General features: G+C 36.5%; 1 protein-coding gene across 1 annotated transcript in view; it reads left to right on the top strand.

The window, feature by feature from the left end:
• kcnk5a (potassium channel, subfamily K, member 5a) overlaps positions 1–14,934 on the top strand; it is a 42,616-nt gene that overhangs the window by 17,480 nt on the left and 10,202 nt on the right. The window contains exons 2-4 of the mRNA XM_084096925.1: positions 5,297–5,408; positions 6,429–6,595; positions 6,755–6,923. Of these exons, the coding sequence (XP_083953051.1) occupies positions 5,297–5,408; positions 6,429–6,595; positions 6,755–6,923 (448 nt within the window). The remainder of the gene's footprint in view (positions 1–5,296; positions 5,409–6,428; positions 6,596–6,754; positions 6,924–14,934) is intronic.

Genomic DNA, 14,934 nt, shown 5'->3' with positions numbered 1-14,934 from the left:
CCGTCCTCCCAAACCTAAGCCACATCCTTATCGGCTACTTCATCTTTTTGTACTGCCACAGCGAGACACTTGACTAGAGACGGATCAGCTTTCTGCATAGCCGCCAGCTGTTTCTTCCCAGTTTCAAGCATGGCAAAATCCTAGTAAAAAACACACACATTAGGAGAAATATCCTGCACACATTCCTTTGTCAACGTTATCAGTCGTAAATGTTTCAGACACGTCTAAAACATCATCAAACTTTAGTCTGAGCACAGGTTACCAGGCAGAAAAGACAGAAGGAAACTGTTGGCCCACGTCAACCTGTTCACAAAACCCAGACACATCTGGCTTGTCCACAACAATGGGCTGAGGGAAGACTTTACCACCAGCAATATCATTGCCTGTAATCAGACCTACTCCTATGGCAGGGGTGTCAAACTCAGTTCCTGGAGGGCCACGGCCCTGCAGAGTTTAGTTCCAACCCTGCTTCAACACATTCACCTGTAGTTTTCAAGTAAGCCTGAAGGACTTGAATTCTCTAACAACAAGGCTTCATGTAATTGCTCAAACGTTGTAACTCTGCTTGCTGCACACCATTTGTCAAACAACACAGTTTTTCACGAGCAAACCCACCAAATGTTTGACTGGTAATTTTTTGATGGTTCCTGAATTTCTGGTGATAAGCCCCAGGTACTTATTTGTACGCTCTCAAAACAGCAGCTTTAACCGTCTCATAGTTAAAACTTTGATCGAAACACACTTCCTGAGCCTTACCCACTAATTTACATTGCAAAACAATGACCACAACTCTTTTGGTCAACATAATGTAGCTGCTATGCACTCGAAAGTGACAAAATAAGAGTCTGCCTCCGTTACTCTGAAAGGAGGAACAAGGGTAACACATTTACTCGCATCAAAGCTAGTCACAGACGCACCAACACAGGAGGAAGTAGTGGGTGGCGGACTTTGATTCTGTGCTGATGAAACTAGTACATTCAGTGGTGAACGAGGAGATGGAGGTCTAGATCTGAGCATAGGCACAGGCACTTTAGGCGACAGTATGGCTTGCAATTCCAAACTGCGTAATTTAAATTTATCAGCTTCTGACTCCAAAGTCTGATAATGAAGATGCTGCGTGTCATAATCCTGTTTCTTTAACTGCAGATCCAACTCCTTCAATTTATAAAAGGTGTTGTAGCATTGTACAGTATTTAGCCCAATTCAGAAGGGTATATTTTTCTAAACAATATTTGAGTAAAAAAAAATAATAATAATACTGTGATTTCATTTACCGATTAAGAGGGGACTAACATCTCCATGTTTATTACAGAGGTGGGAATGTTTTCAGGTAGCTCAGGTAGGTAATGGCTAAGGAGGACTGTCCAACAGACATATTTTATTCACCACTGTAAAAAAAAAAAAAAAAAAAAAAAAATTACATTAAACTGAATTAATCTTTTATAACTTATAAAAAAAGTTTTAAGTTGTTTAACTTATTCTGATAAGTTAAAGCAATGTAAAAAACATATGTTGTCATAACTTATTGATCATATAATGTTGTACAGTGCATTGTAACAGATTTTTATAAATACATTTCAAGTCATTCACACTTTCACACTGTAAAAATTAAAAAGTTGAGGTAACTTAAAAAATGGCAACCAGCTGCAAAGCATTTTTTGCTGTGGTGCCAACAAATGTTGGCTTTAAACTTTAAGGTGCTCATGTACAAGTTCACTATTTTACTTTTGGGGTCTGCTAGACTACATTTACATAAATTAAAGTTGAGAAAACTTTTTTTTTCTCAAAAGCCCTATTTGAGACAGGACTATTTTTCCTGGAGAACGTTAGTGAAATTTGGGTTACACAGGAGTACGTTGTGATTTTAATCCTGTCTGAATCTGTGACAAGGTATGTCTGTGACAAACCTGAGCTACCGAAAACATTCCCACCTCTGTAATAAACAAGGAGATGTTAGTTCCCTCTTAATCAGTAAATGAAATCACAGAGTAAAAATTGTCAGAATATTTTGTCAAATATTGTTTAGAAAAATATTCCCGTCTGAATAGGGCTAAATACAAGGGCATTCAAACAGCAACTTACAGTCTTACAGAAAACTGTCCTATCACTTTTGGCATGACAAGAGTCTAAAGGAGTTAATCCGTCAAATTTTTATTAACCAACAGCAGCTTTTATATCTGGGTGGAGCATCTGAGTCGCACGCATAATTAAAACTGACAGGAACAGCCCCCGTGGAGAACAGTGACTAGATCTAAAACCTTCAGATGACACACAGCTCATATCTCCATCGCTGTAAGTTACCGAAACCACACATGGAAAAACCCAGAACACACGGTAGAAACGCAATTGTGTAGCGCAGAGTGGCTCTCTCGCACTGTATGATGTGACAAACAACTGTAGTCCAGTCGGTTCTGTTCACACAGCGCGTTTTTTTTGGGTTTTTTTTTTTCCAAGAACGCGGTTGTGGGTCCTGAAAATTTACGGGTATGAGTTTGGTTATACAATGTTGTTGTCACTGTCACGTAAATAACAGTATTTCTGTCATGACAACTCTCGGGAGATTGGTATGGTACTAGAGATTGGCATGGTAATGGATATGGCAATGTTAATGTATTTGATCTTGGCGGAATAGATCTGCTACGCTGCTGCTGCTGCAGCAGAGTAAGTACCGAGACTTGCTACTGCGAATATCTTTACAGACATTGCTGTAACATACATGAACCATGTGTATATACATGAATTAACCTCATAGCAGATCTATACAGGTGGAGCTGGGGAAGGTGGAGGGTATCTGAAAGCATAGTAATACTGTAGTCAGACTGCAAACAATGCCAAGTATTTGAATGCTTGAGCAGCAAACTCATTGGCAGCTGATGCAACATCAACCAATCGTGTTATCATCAACATAGCACAGCTGATTGGTTGATGTTGCATCAGCTGCCAATGAGTTTGCTGCTCAAGCATTCAAATACTTGGCATTGTTTGCAGTCTGACTACAGTATTACTATGCTTTCAGATACCCTCCACCTTCCCCAGCTCCACCTGTATAGATCTGCTATGAGGTTAATTCATGTATATACACATGGTTCATGTATGTTACAGCAATGTCTGTTGAATGATGCAGGCCGATAAGTTAAAGACCTATCAGCCTGCATCATTCAGAGTTTCATGCTAGAACTATGTAATGCGTGTAAAGGACTTTGATGCAGGACTGTATTCTGTTTCTGTGTGAATTTGGCCTTATTTCAAAGGTCCTTACAGCCTACGACAGGAAAAGAACCTAAACCCAAAAGGACACTGACCAGGCAAATAATAAACATTAAAAAAGGAGATCATTTGGAAAACTAATTCTAAGTTTTTCCAACTATATTACCTTTTATAATTCTATTGAATGCAGTGCACACTCTCTTTCTCCCACTCTCCCACACAAATGCGCACAAATACAGCACAGACACATACACAGAAACATTATTGTGAACAGGAACTTGTCAGCGCTGGCCTGCGACTTGATTAATAAAATACTTTTTCAACTGAAAAGCTCAATGATATTTTTCAGTAGAAACAAAGTATACTTTTGTTTTTCAATTCATCTTTACCCTGCATGATTTAAGTGTTGATTTTTGGTTTCTGTTGGCTGGTGAGGCGAGTTGGGTGTGGAGGCAGAGACATTGTCCTTGCGCAGTGGCTTTAGCTGTGTACCTGCTGATAACAATGGAGAATGTGCTTGTTTGACAGGTGAGGTGATAGGCCATGAAAATATTTGATCTGCCTCTCACACTGTTGTGGTCTTTTTGAAAGCGCAGCATTTTTCAATTAGTTGATTGAATGTGGCCTCTTGGGTGACCTAAAAACATACATGAAACATGATCTACACAACAACAGGTAGCTTGAAGTGTTTTGAATGCATTGATGTTGGTCATAAATTGCACGCTTGCCTGCATAATGAGTGAGTTGAAGGCATTGCTTTTAGGATTAGAGATTGGCACTACATCTAAACTTGTGCCTACTCCTGAGGTAAAAATGTCAGAAGTCTGTATTTGCATCTGTGAATATTCAATTAGATAATGAGGGGAAAACAACAATGACAGTTTCTGGCTTTAGGAATATTGAGTTATTGATGAAACACTGGATGTTGAAAATTGGTAGTGGTAATCCACCTGGTGGTTTTAGTGGAAAGGGTGTGGTGGAAAAGGAGCAGTTGGAGTTGATCTGCAACAAATTATGTAATGAAAAGAGTGGCATGGATGTAGCATTGTCAGATGAGACCGCATCTCTACATGACATTGATTTGTGTTCACAGGGAGATTATCTGTCTAGTGTTGATATTATGAACTCAAGAGCTCTCACAAAATGATCCCTCACTGTAAATGTTGGAAGAGATTAATGCTTTTCTAGACACATTTGGGAATCAAGTTAATGTGCCCCCCTTGACTGCATACAGTTTTTATATATTTAAAAGCTTCGAGCATGGCAGCTTGAGGCTGTCTGCATTGGAAAAAAAGCTAACTTTTAAAAAAGCATTTGTTCAGTAGCAAACGGGGCATCAGTTTATTGTCTACAGTTCATCCAGTGTAGACAAAATCGCTAGTTATAATGGGCTCTATTGGCTTTTGATGCATCATGTCGCACCACTTACATCCGGTGTAAGATGTAGCACATTCTACAGAGATATCCAAATGAGAACTGAGGTACTGCCAGAAATGTCGCCCACATTTAAAAACGCAGCAGGCTTGTTCGAAATATTGTGAATAAGAATTTTTCTGACGCATTGCTTTAGAGGATCTTATCTATCTGTGTGGCAGCAGAATCATGTCTTGTTATTGCTAAGAACAAACAAGGACATGCAACGAGCAAACCTACTAAGTTGTCAGATCAAAGCTGTATAAATGTTTATTCTCTATTTGTACATGAGGTCTCAGAGGAGAGAGAGAGAACTCTTGTTTAAGTGAGCATTTTTCTGTATAATAATTGCACTCAACAGATTATTTTATCTGTGATTAAGGGATGTATTAAGCCTTGTTCACTATACCTCTTTGATTTCTTTGCCTGATCTGAGCTCAGATCCATCGTCAAGAAACATATATTTGAGGTATGGCCCACTCATGTCCTAGAGATGGCAGGCCCATCAGCATTCTCAGGGGGCTGCTGATAATATCATTTGCATGAGAGGATGTAAGCTCTGGTCTCAGACACAACATATCCACATGCTTCTCTAGAAAATAACCTCTCTTGATGTCATACTGTGTTCAAATTGAATGTGTGGCTGTTTTCATCAGTTTGTTTCATTTCTAAATAGGTGGTGTCTAATGCTGCAGGACAAGGCGTCACCATCACAGGGGACAAAGCCTTCAACAACTGGAACTGGCCCAATGCCGTCATCTTTGCAGCTACAGTTATCACAACTATAGGTAAGGATTTGGACCATTTAAGCAGAACACTGCAGGCATAACAAGGAAAGCCCAACAACGCCTCTTTTTTCTGAGGAGGCTAAGGAGAGCTAACCTTCCGCAGAAGCTGTTGGTCAATTTCTATAGATGTACTATAGAGAGCATACTAACAAATTGTATGACAGCCTGGTATAGCAGCTGTACTAAAGCTGACAAAAAAAACCTGCAGCAGGTTGTTAAAACAGCACAGAAGATTGTAGGCATTGATCTGCCATCACTGGATCACCTTCACAACACTCGCTGTTTGAGAAGGGCTAACACCATTATTAAGGACATCACACACCCTTGTCATAGCCTGTTCCAGCTTCTTCCATCGGGCAGGCGTTTTCGGTCAACCCGCCTCCGTACAAACAGATTAAAAAACAGTAATATTGCTGAACTGTGATACTTCCATGTTGGACAATATTTAGCAACTGTTGATAATATGACATTTCTGAGTGCAATAACAATTCTTGCTGCTATATAGGTATGCAATAATATTAGTATTAGTACCATTGTATTTATTATGGACATGCCAATTAACAAATATCATGAATACATTTGAAATGTTTATTATGAGACAGTTTCTTAGCTTTTATATTGTATTTATTATTGTTAAGCTTACTAATATATTTATAAACTATTCTATTTTATCATGCATTTATTTATCAATTGCATTGTGGGGATGTCGCAAATGTAATTTCATTGTTTTATACAATGACAATAAAGTACTTCACTTCACTCACTTCACATCTTGGATAAATAAAGGAAACATTTATTTTTATTTTTAGACAAAAAAAATAATAAAAGAAATGCGGGTGAATTCATTTATGCTACCGTCATTAACACACAAAAATAATTTATAATAATAAGTTGTTTTTGCTTAATACTCAAAAATAAAATGTTTTCAGACCGTGTAAATTGAACATCAAAAAATGAGATGAATGGCATTTACTATAAACTGCTATCCATTTTCACCAAAACATTTTTTTATTTCTGCAGGTTATGGAAATATTGCGCCAAAAACGCCTACAGGGAGGGTTTTCTGTATATTTTATGGTCTTTTTGGAGTGCCGCTGTGTTTCACCTGGATCAGTGAACTTGGAAAGTTTTTTGGTGGAAGAGCTAAACACCTTGGGCAATATCTTACTAAGAAAGGAGTAACATTGGTAAGGAGCAAACACACACAGGCATTGTATTGTAAAAATGATTATCACTATAATAAATATAAACTATAACAAAAATAGCTATGAGAACTTCTAACTGCATTTTGAAAATCTATTTTTGTGTTTTTTGTTTTTTTGTTGTTGTTTTTTGGCTTCTCAAAGCGGAAAACGCAGTTCACCTGCACAGCTGTCTTTCTGTTATGGGGTGTGCTGGTCCATTTGCTGATTCCTCCATTTGTATTCATGTCTCAAGAAGGCTGGACCTATATCGAGGGCTTGTATTTTTCTTTTGTCACTTTGACAACTATTGGTTTCGGTGATCTTGTAGCAGGTGGGTGTCTTTGTTGTTAAAACTGCTTGTTATCATAATCACTTGAGAAAATTAATAGTCACTTAAGTTGGCTTGATCTATCTATTTATCTATCTATCTAGAAACATGCTAGCAAGGGTTAAGAACCCCTTGCTGTAGTGAGATCCAGTTGTTATGTATGTATGTATGTACACACGTGTGTGTATATACATGCATGCATACAACATACAACATACAACATGCATACAACATGCATACATTGTTGATGTTGATCAAAATTGAATAGGTAAAAGACTATAGTATTCTGATTGATTGGATTAATTGATTAAATATTTGACAAAAACAACACAGATACAAGGTAGTTGTCTTTTGCCCTCACAGAGGTAAAAAATGAATACGGTGACCAGGAAGGGACATGTTCGGTTCACCTAGATTTGTCGTGGCCACGACATACAGTAGTAACTCTTGAGAACGTGTTAAGTCATGGCCACAAGATGATTTTGTTGTGGTAACGACATCCTTATGTCGTGGCCATGCGATGTGAAGTCATGGCCTCCTGTGTCAACCTGTGACCATGGCAACCTGAGATTATCAGAAATTGATATTAAGAAATGAATAGGTTATTTTGAATTTAGAATGACAAAGAACAGTGTTAAGATAAATTACCATATTGTTCTGAATATAAGACAATGTTTTTTTTGTTGGAAAATACATCTAAAAAAAATTGGTCATCTTATATAATAAATCTTTATATAAATCTTAAGATTGAATGGCTAAATATTAAGGCATTCACATTCATGCATTCTGTAAATAATTTAAAGGCTAATATAACTAGTCTCTAAGTTACAAATTAAAAGAAATAGTTGACTCAAGAATAAAACTCAAGTATACACACTGATATTTTGTACCAAAAAAATATGACTTTATTTTCAGTGGGACACAAAAGGAAATGCACGGTAGAACATTAAGAGACTGATAGTTTTGGTCACCATTAACTATCATTGCATCTTTTTATATTAAACAAATTGATGATTGAGATTGAACAACAAAAGAGAAGTGTGTTTTTTAACTATACCTCACACAGTAGACACTTTATAAAGAAATCTTACCTTTTAACATAAAGGACAGAGAAATATAGCAGATAAATAGCTTTTCTTTATGAAGTAAAGATCTTTGCTCTTGCAATATTCAGTTATGTCCCTTTGTTATATTTGCACACATCCAATTCGGATATGCAAAATATTAAGGTGTTATTGGAGCAAAACAACTGAGCACCTGTGACCGGTCAATTTGTAGTTGTAGAGAACAGCCACACGTGTATCAGTAAATATGAAGTGTAACAGAAAATTTTCTTGTAGTTAGTATTCGACCCCCAGCAATGGACATATGGAGCCGCAATTTGAATATGAAGTTGTTTGCGGAAAAGACGTGCATGTTTCATGCGCTGATGAAAGTTTGTCACGTATATCTGGCTGCGTGTGCTGGAAGAGAAGACAACATAGGAGACGAGGCAGATGTGCTGGGTGAAACTTAAGAAATTGAGGAACCTGTCCAATGGAGTAAGATCAGCGACAGAGTCATGGCTTTCCTATCCGATACCCATTTTCCCTGTCACCATTGTCTCGGACAATGTTGAGAGGGACCAAACATGGAGTGGTTCACTCAAATCTCTGTTCTTTGAGACGAATTGGGTCAATAGAGCTAAGTGTCTTACCTTCTAATCAGCTTGAGTCGACTACAGTGCATATGGCCTTGATTAAATGCACGTTCAGTTGTTAACAAAACATTTATTTTAAATGGCTTTTATGTAACGCATGGATTGGACTTTTCTTTTTACTACTGAGACTCTGTGCTGATATGAGCTCTCTTGCTGAACTCTTACCCCCTAGGTGTAATGTTTTAAGTACCTTGACGACTACTCGTCGAGGTGGAGGTCTGGCTGCAATTTTTAATATGATTAAGTGCAAGTTGTTGCGTGTTGAAAGTTTCAAAAGTTTTGAAGTTTAATTAATGAAGATTGACCTGCCCTAGGCCTCCCAGATACAACACAAATTTTCTTGATGAATTTTAGGAGTTATCTGTGTTTGTTCCATCTGCAGATAGGATTTTGATTCTGGGTGATTTTAATATCCATGTTTATTGTCCTTCTAAACCTATGACCCAATGAATGTCTTTGGACCAACACATGATCATGGTCATATGCTTGATTTTGTGTTTTCTTTGGGAATAAAGATTGAAAACATATGGTCCAATACGAAACCACTATTGGACCATATGTTTATTAGGTTCAATTTGACTTAAGAAATGTATTACCAACCCGATCTCATGGCAATTCGTACGTATTTTACGTGGTGGCTAATTTGTACGAATTCATACGACCTTACTCGTACGAATTCGTATGATTTGTGCTAAATCGTACATATTTTACAAGTTGCCCAATTCGTATGAATCTGCACAAATGACCTACCCCTGACCCCGCCCCTAAACTTACCCATCACTAGGGTTTAGACAAATCGTATGAATTCAAAATTTGTAAAATGATGTTAAAGCTGCTAGATTTTCATATTTTTTTGCAAATTATACCACAAAATGTAAATAACCCAAAGGCATTGTTTGCAAATTGCAACCATATAAGGTACTTAGTCCATCCACAGTAGTAACATTGTGAGTTTTTAAAAGTTTTTCATTAACTATGGAGCTTAAAATATGACAATATGATTTGAACAAAATTGAATTTTAGGTGGTAGTTTAAATAGTTCTGAATTTGATTTTTTTTTAAACGAATATTGAACATTTGAAATTTAACAAATTGAAATGTTTTTATGGCTGAATTTTATAGACATGTATTTTCAAACAGCTAGTTTTTTTGTTCTGAATTCGTATACTGCAAATATTCAGTTTAAAAAAAATACAGATTCAAGTTTTCAAGATGAAGAAATTCGGAACTTCAAATTCAGTTTTCTAAAATTCAAGTTCAAAAATTCAGATCTTACAGAAAGTAGGTCACAGGTCATCCACAGGGAAGAGTAAAGGATCTCAGATAAGTTGAACAGAGCATTTTGGCAGTAGTTTTCTGCCGCAAACGCGGTGGTGGTTCAAGAGAATCCGTGTTGCACGGAGCTTACAAAACGCGTGTATTGCAACTATAGGCTACATTTAATTTTCTCATCAAACAACTAGACTAACGAATGGCTCGGTACAACAGAAGAGCCTAGAAAGGGCTTTTTCTCTGTGCAGACCAGCAGTTGGTCTGAATTTGCTATAACCTATAGCCTATTTTCTGGACTGTATAGGCTAAGTCACGTTTTATCATGAAACACGCTGTGATTTATTCCAAAGTGACTCAGGCATACATAATGCATTTAACATTAAATAATCTAAATGTTGACTTTCAAAAGTAGGCGCGCCAAGAAGGCTATTCTCTGTATTTTGGTTCATTTTTGGTGTGCGCCAGAAAGATCTAAAGAGACCGAGACGCGCTAAAGCAGCGCATCATGTTGTTTTATTTATTTTTCAATGACATGATATTTTGTAGTCATTTTGAATGTACACAAATAAAAATATACATTTTACTGTTTCAAATGATGTCATATTATCTGTATGACTATAAATAAGAGTATTAAGTTATTTCCCAGCAGTGGAACAAATCCAAGTGATGACGCTTGCGCATCGCGCTCTCACACAACATAGTAGGCTATCAGTTCTGGCGTTGCTTCATATCGCAGACTGTTCATTATCAAAATGAAACGCACTCAACCAAACATATAAAAAGTTATTCTGCCTAATTTAATTGGTCTGCTGTACAATATAAAGGGCAAGCTGTGCCGCACACAGTCCTACTTGTTATTCCAAACATTTCCCTTGCTATGAAGACGCTGATTTAGCCTATAGCCTATACGTGTATTTTGGGATCAACGCCAGAACTGATAGCCTACTATGTTGTGTGAGAGCGCGATGCGCGAGCGCCATCACTTGGATTTGTTCCACTGCTGGGAAATAACTTAATACTCTGTTATTTATAGTCATACAGATATGACGACATCATCCGAAACAGTAAAATGTATATTTTTATTTGTGTATATTCAAAATGACTACAAAATATCATGTCATTGCTGCTTTAGCGCGTCTCGGTCTCTTTAGATCTTTCTGGCGCACACCAAAAATGAACCAAAATACAGAGAATAGCCTTCTTGGCGCGCCTACTTTTGAAAGTCAACATTTAGATTATTTAACGTTAAATGCATTATATATGCCTGAGTCACTTTGGAATAAATCACAGCGTGTTTCATGATAAAACGTGACTTAGCCTATACAGTCCAGAAAATAGGCTATAGGTTATAGCAAATTCAGACCAACTGCTGGTCTACACAGAGAAAAAGCCCTTTCTAGGCTCTTCTGTTGTACCGAGCCATTCGTTAGTCTAGTTGTTTGATGAGAAAATTAAATGTAGCCTATAGTTGCAATACACGCGTTTTGTAAGCTCCGTGCAACTGCAGCAGCGGACTATTATTACTAGAATATTAGAAATCTAATACTCAAGCTGTTTTCTCATTTTTCTACTCTTAATATTAAATAAAAAAACGACTGAACGAAAGATACACGGATTCTCTTGAACCACCACCGCGTTTGCGGCAGAAAACTACTGCAGTGCAGCCAAAATGCTCTGTTCGACTTATCTGAGATCCTTTACTCTTCCCTGTGGATGACCTGTGACCTACTTTCTGTAAGATCTGAATTTTTGAACTTGAATTTTAGAAAACTGAATTTGAAGTTCCGAATTTCTTCATCTTGAAAACTTGAATCTGTATTTTTTTAAACTGAATATTTGCAGTATACGAATTCAGAACAAAAAAACTAGCTGTTTGAAAATACATGTCTATAAAATTCAGCCATAAAAACATTTCAATTTGTTAAATTTCAAATGTTCAATATTCGTTAAAAAAAAATCAAATTCAGAACTATTTAAACTACCACCTAAAATTCAATTTTGTTAGATTTCACTTGTAAATAATTCAAATTTACACAATTCAAATCATATTGTCATATTTTAAGCTCCATAGCGATGCGCGAGCGCCATCAGTGGATTTGTTCCACTGCTGGGAAATAACTTAATACTCTGTTATTTATAGTCATACAGATATGACGACATCATCCGAAACAGTAAAATGTATATTTTTATTTGTGTATATTCAAAATGACTACAAAATATCATGTCATTGCTGCTTTAGCGCGTCTCGGTCTCTTTAGATCTTTCTGGCGCACACCAAAAAATGAACCAAATTACAGAGAATAGCCTTCTTGGCGCGCCTACTTTTGAAAGTCAACATTTAGATTATTTAACGTTAAATGCATTATGTATGCCTGAGTCACTTTGGAATAAATCACAGCGTGTTTCATGATAAAACGTGACTTGGCCTATACAGTCCAGAAAATAGGCTATAGGTTATAGCAAATTCAGACCAACTGCTGGTCTACACAGAGAAAAAGCCCTTTCTAGGCTCTTCTGTTGTACCGAGCCATTCGTTAGTCTAGATGTTTGATGAGAAAATTAAATGTAGCCTATAGTTGCAATACACGCGTTTTGTAAGCTCCGTGCAACTGCAGCAGCGGACTATTATTACTAGAATATTAGAAATCTAATACTCAAGCTGTTTTCTCATTTTTCTACTCTTAATATTAAATAAAAAAAAACGACTGAACGAAAGATACACGTATTCTCGTGAACCACCACCGCGTTTGCGGCAGAAAACTACTGCAGTGCAGCCAAAATGCTCTGTTTGACTTATCTGAGATCCTTTACTCTTCCCTGTGGATGACCTGTGACCTACTTTCTGTAAGATCTGAATTTTTGAACTTGAATTTTTGAGATTGAATTTTAGAAAACTGAATTTGAAGTTCCGAATTTCTTCATCTTGAAAACTTGAATCTGTATTTTTTTAAACTGAATATTTGCAGTATATGAATTCAGAACAAAAAAACTAGCTGTTTGAAAATACATGGCTATAAAATTCAGCCATAAAAACATTTCAATTTGTTAAATTTCAAATGTTCAATATTCGTTTAAAAAAAAACAAATTCAGAACTATTTAAACTACCACCTAAAATTCAATTTTGTTAGATTTCACTTGTAAATAATTCAAATTTACACAATTCAAATTCAAATCATATTGTCATATTTTAAGCTCCATAATTAACACAGTTGATCTTATAAGGTTGAATATTTCGCCAGTAGGGAACGTTGTAGTTGAAGCAATGAATCCTTCACATTGCTTGAGTAAATCTGAATTCATTTCCTTAGCTCAGTTGAAAGATATATTGCTTTTAAAGCCGACTACCTCACTCTATGAAGTTCTTTCTTCGTGACTACTTAAGGGGGTTGTTGACATTATTAGTCCTAGTATTTTATTGATTATTAATAGCCTTTTATTTTATGGCACTGTGCCATCATATGGGAAGCATGCCATTGTTGAACCAGTTTACAGAAGACGATCCTGGATCCACAGGATTTTAAAAACTTCAGGCCTATTTCAAAACTTCCTTTTATGAATAAAATCTTTAAAACGTTCATAAACAACGTTCGTTTTTTTTTTTTTTTTTTTACTGGAAATAATGCTATGGATATTTTTCAGTCTGAATTAAGGACTAAACACCACAGAGTCAGCTTTATTGAAGGTTGCTAATGATATTTTTTTATTGACTCCGGGAAAGGTGTTGCTTTAATGTTGTTAGATTTGAACGCAGCCTGTGATTCCATAGATAATTTTTTTTAATAGAAAGCCTTAGAGATTATGTAGGTATCAAGGGTGTGGTGCTTAAATGGTTCTCCTCTTATCTGCAGGACAGGACATGCTCAGTTAAGATTGGAAACGATGTTTCTGCATCAGTAACTATCTCTCGGGGGCTCCCAACTGTTCTCTTTATATATGCTGCCCCTGGGGGTCAATTTTTAGAAAATATAAAATTATTTATACGCAATTGTACTTTCCTTTTAGAGTTTGATGACTGTATATCCTTTGTTAATTTTCATAAGTGTTTGACTGGGGTGAAGGGGTGGTTTGCAAGTGATTACATCCTACAACTAAATGAGGATAAGACTGAGTTTATTATGTTTGGGAACAAACAGCCTGAGAAAGGACTGACTGAAAGTTATGGACTACTGTCTAGTAAAATGCAGTGTTATGTAAAGGACTTGGGAGTAATTTTCTATTCCGATCTCCCTTTTAATTGTCATTTAAACAGTCGTGAAAGCATCTTTTCTTCAGTTGTGAAAATTGTCTACTGAAACCTATTCTTTCAACCAAGGATTTGGAGACACTTGTTGTGCATGCTTTCATTTCCACATGGCTGGATTATTGTAATGCTTTATACTTGGGCATAAGTGAAGCCTTGGTGGCACATCTTCAGTATGTCCAAAATGCTGCAACAAGACTTTTAACTAATACCAGGAAAAGGGATCATATAACGCCTGTTGACTCATTGGTTACCTGTATAATACAAAATGCAATACAAGGTGTTAATGTTTGTTTACAAAGCACTGCATGATCAGGCTCCAAAGTCTATAAAAGATATATAGTTTTGAAAGTGTTTTATAAATAAAATTTGAGCTGAGCAGACTCTTCCGTTCCTCTGAGTGTATATGTTTAACTGTCCCATGATCGCATTTGAGGCATAGAGGAGATCACACCTTTACTGTTGCAGAATGAACTGCCCTTCTCTATAAAATCCTCAAGTATGGACACTTTCAAAAGTGATCTAATTGACTGACTTATTTCGCGTGCTTTTGGTGCTTGATTAGGTCTGATAAATGTGAGTGATTTGCTGTATGATGGATGACTTGATTGTGATTTATTGTTATTTAGGGCCCAAGCCCTGAAAGGGCGAAGGCCCTATTGGTTTCGTAAGGATTATTTTTTTTCTTTTCTTTTTTTTTTTTTTTTTCATTATTTTTCTTCTTTTTTTTTTTACTTTTTGCCACTTTTGGGGCCCTTAACATGCTCATAAACTCTTGAAACTTTGCACACACGTCAGAACC

This window comes from Abramis brama (genome assembly GCF_963993115.1).
Source record: "Abramis brama genome assembly, chromosome: 21".
Taxonomy (NCBI): Eukaryota; Metazoa; Chordata; class Actinopteri; order Cypriniformes; family Leuciscidae; genus Abramis; species Abramis brama.
Note: the sequence above shows the minus strand (reverse complement) of the source record. Positions and strands in the feature narration are given on the sequence as shown.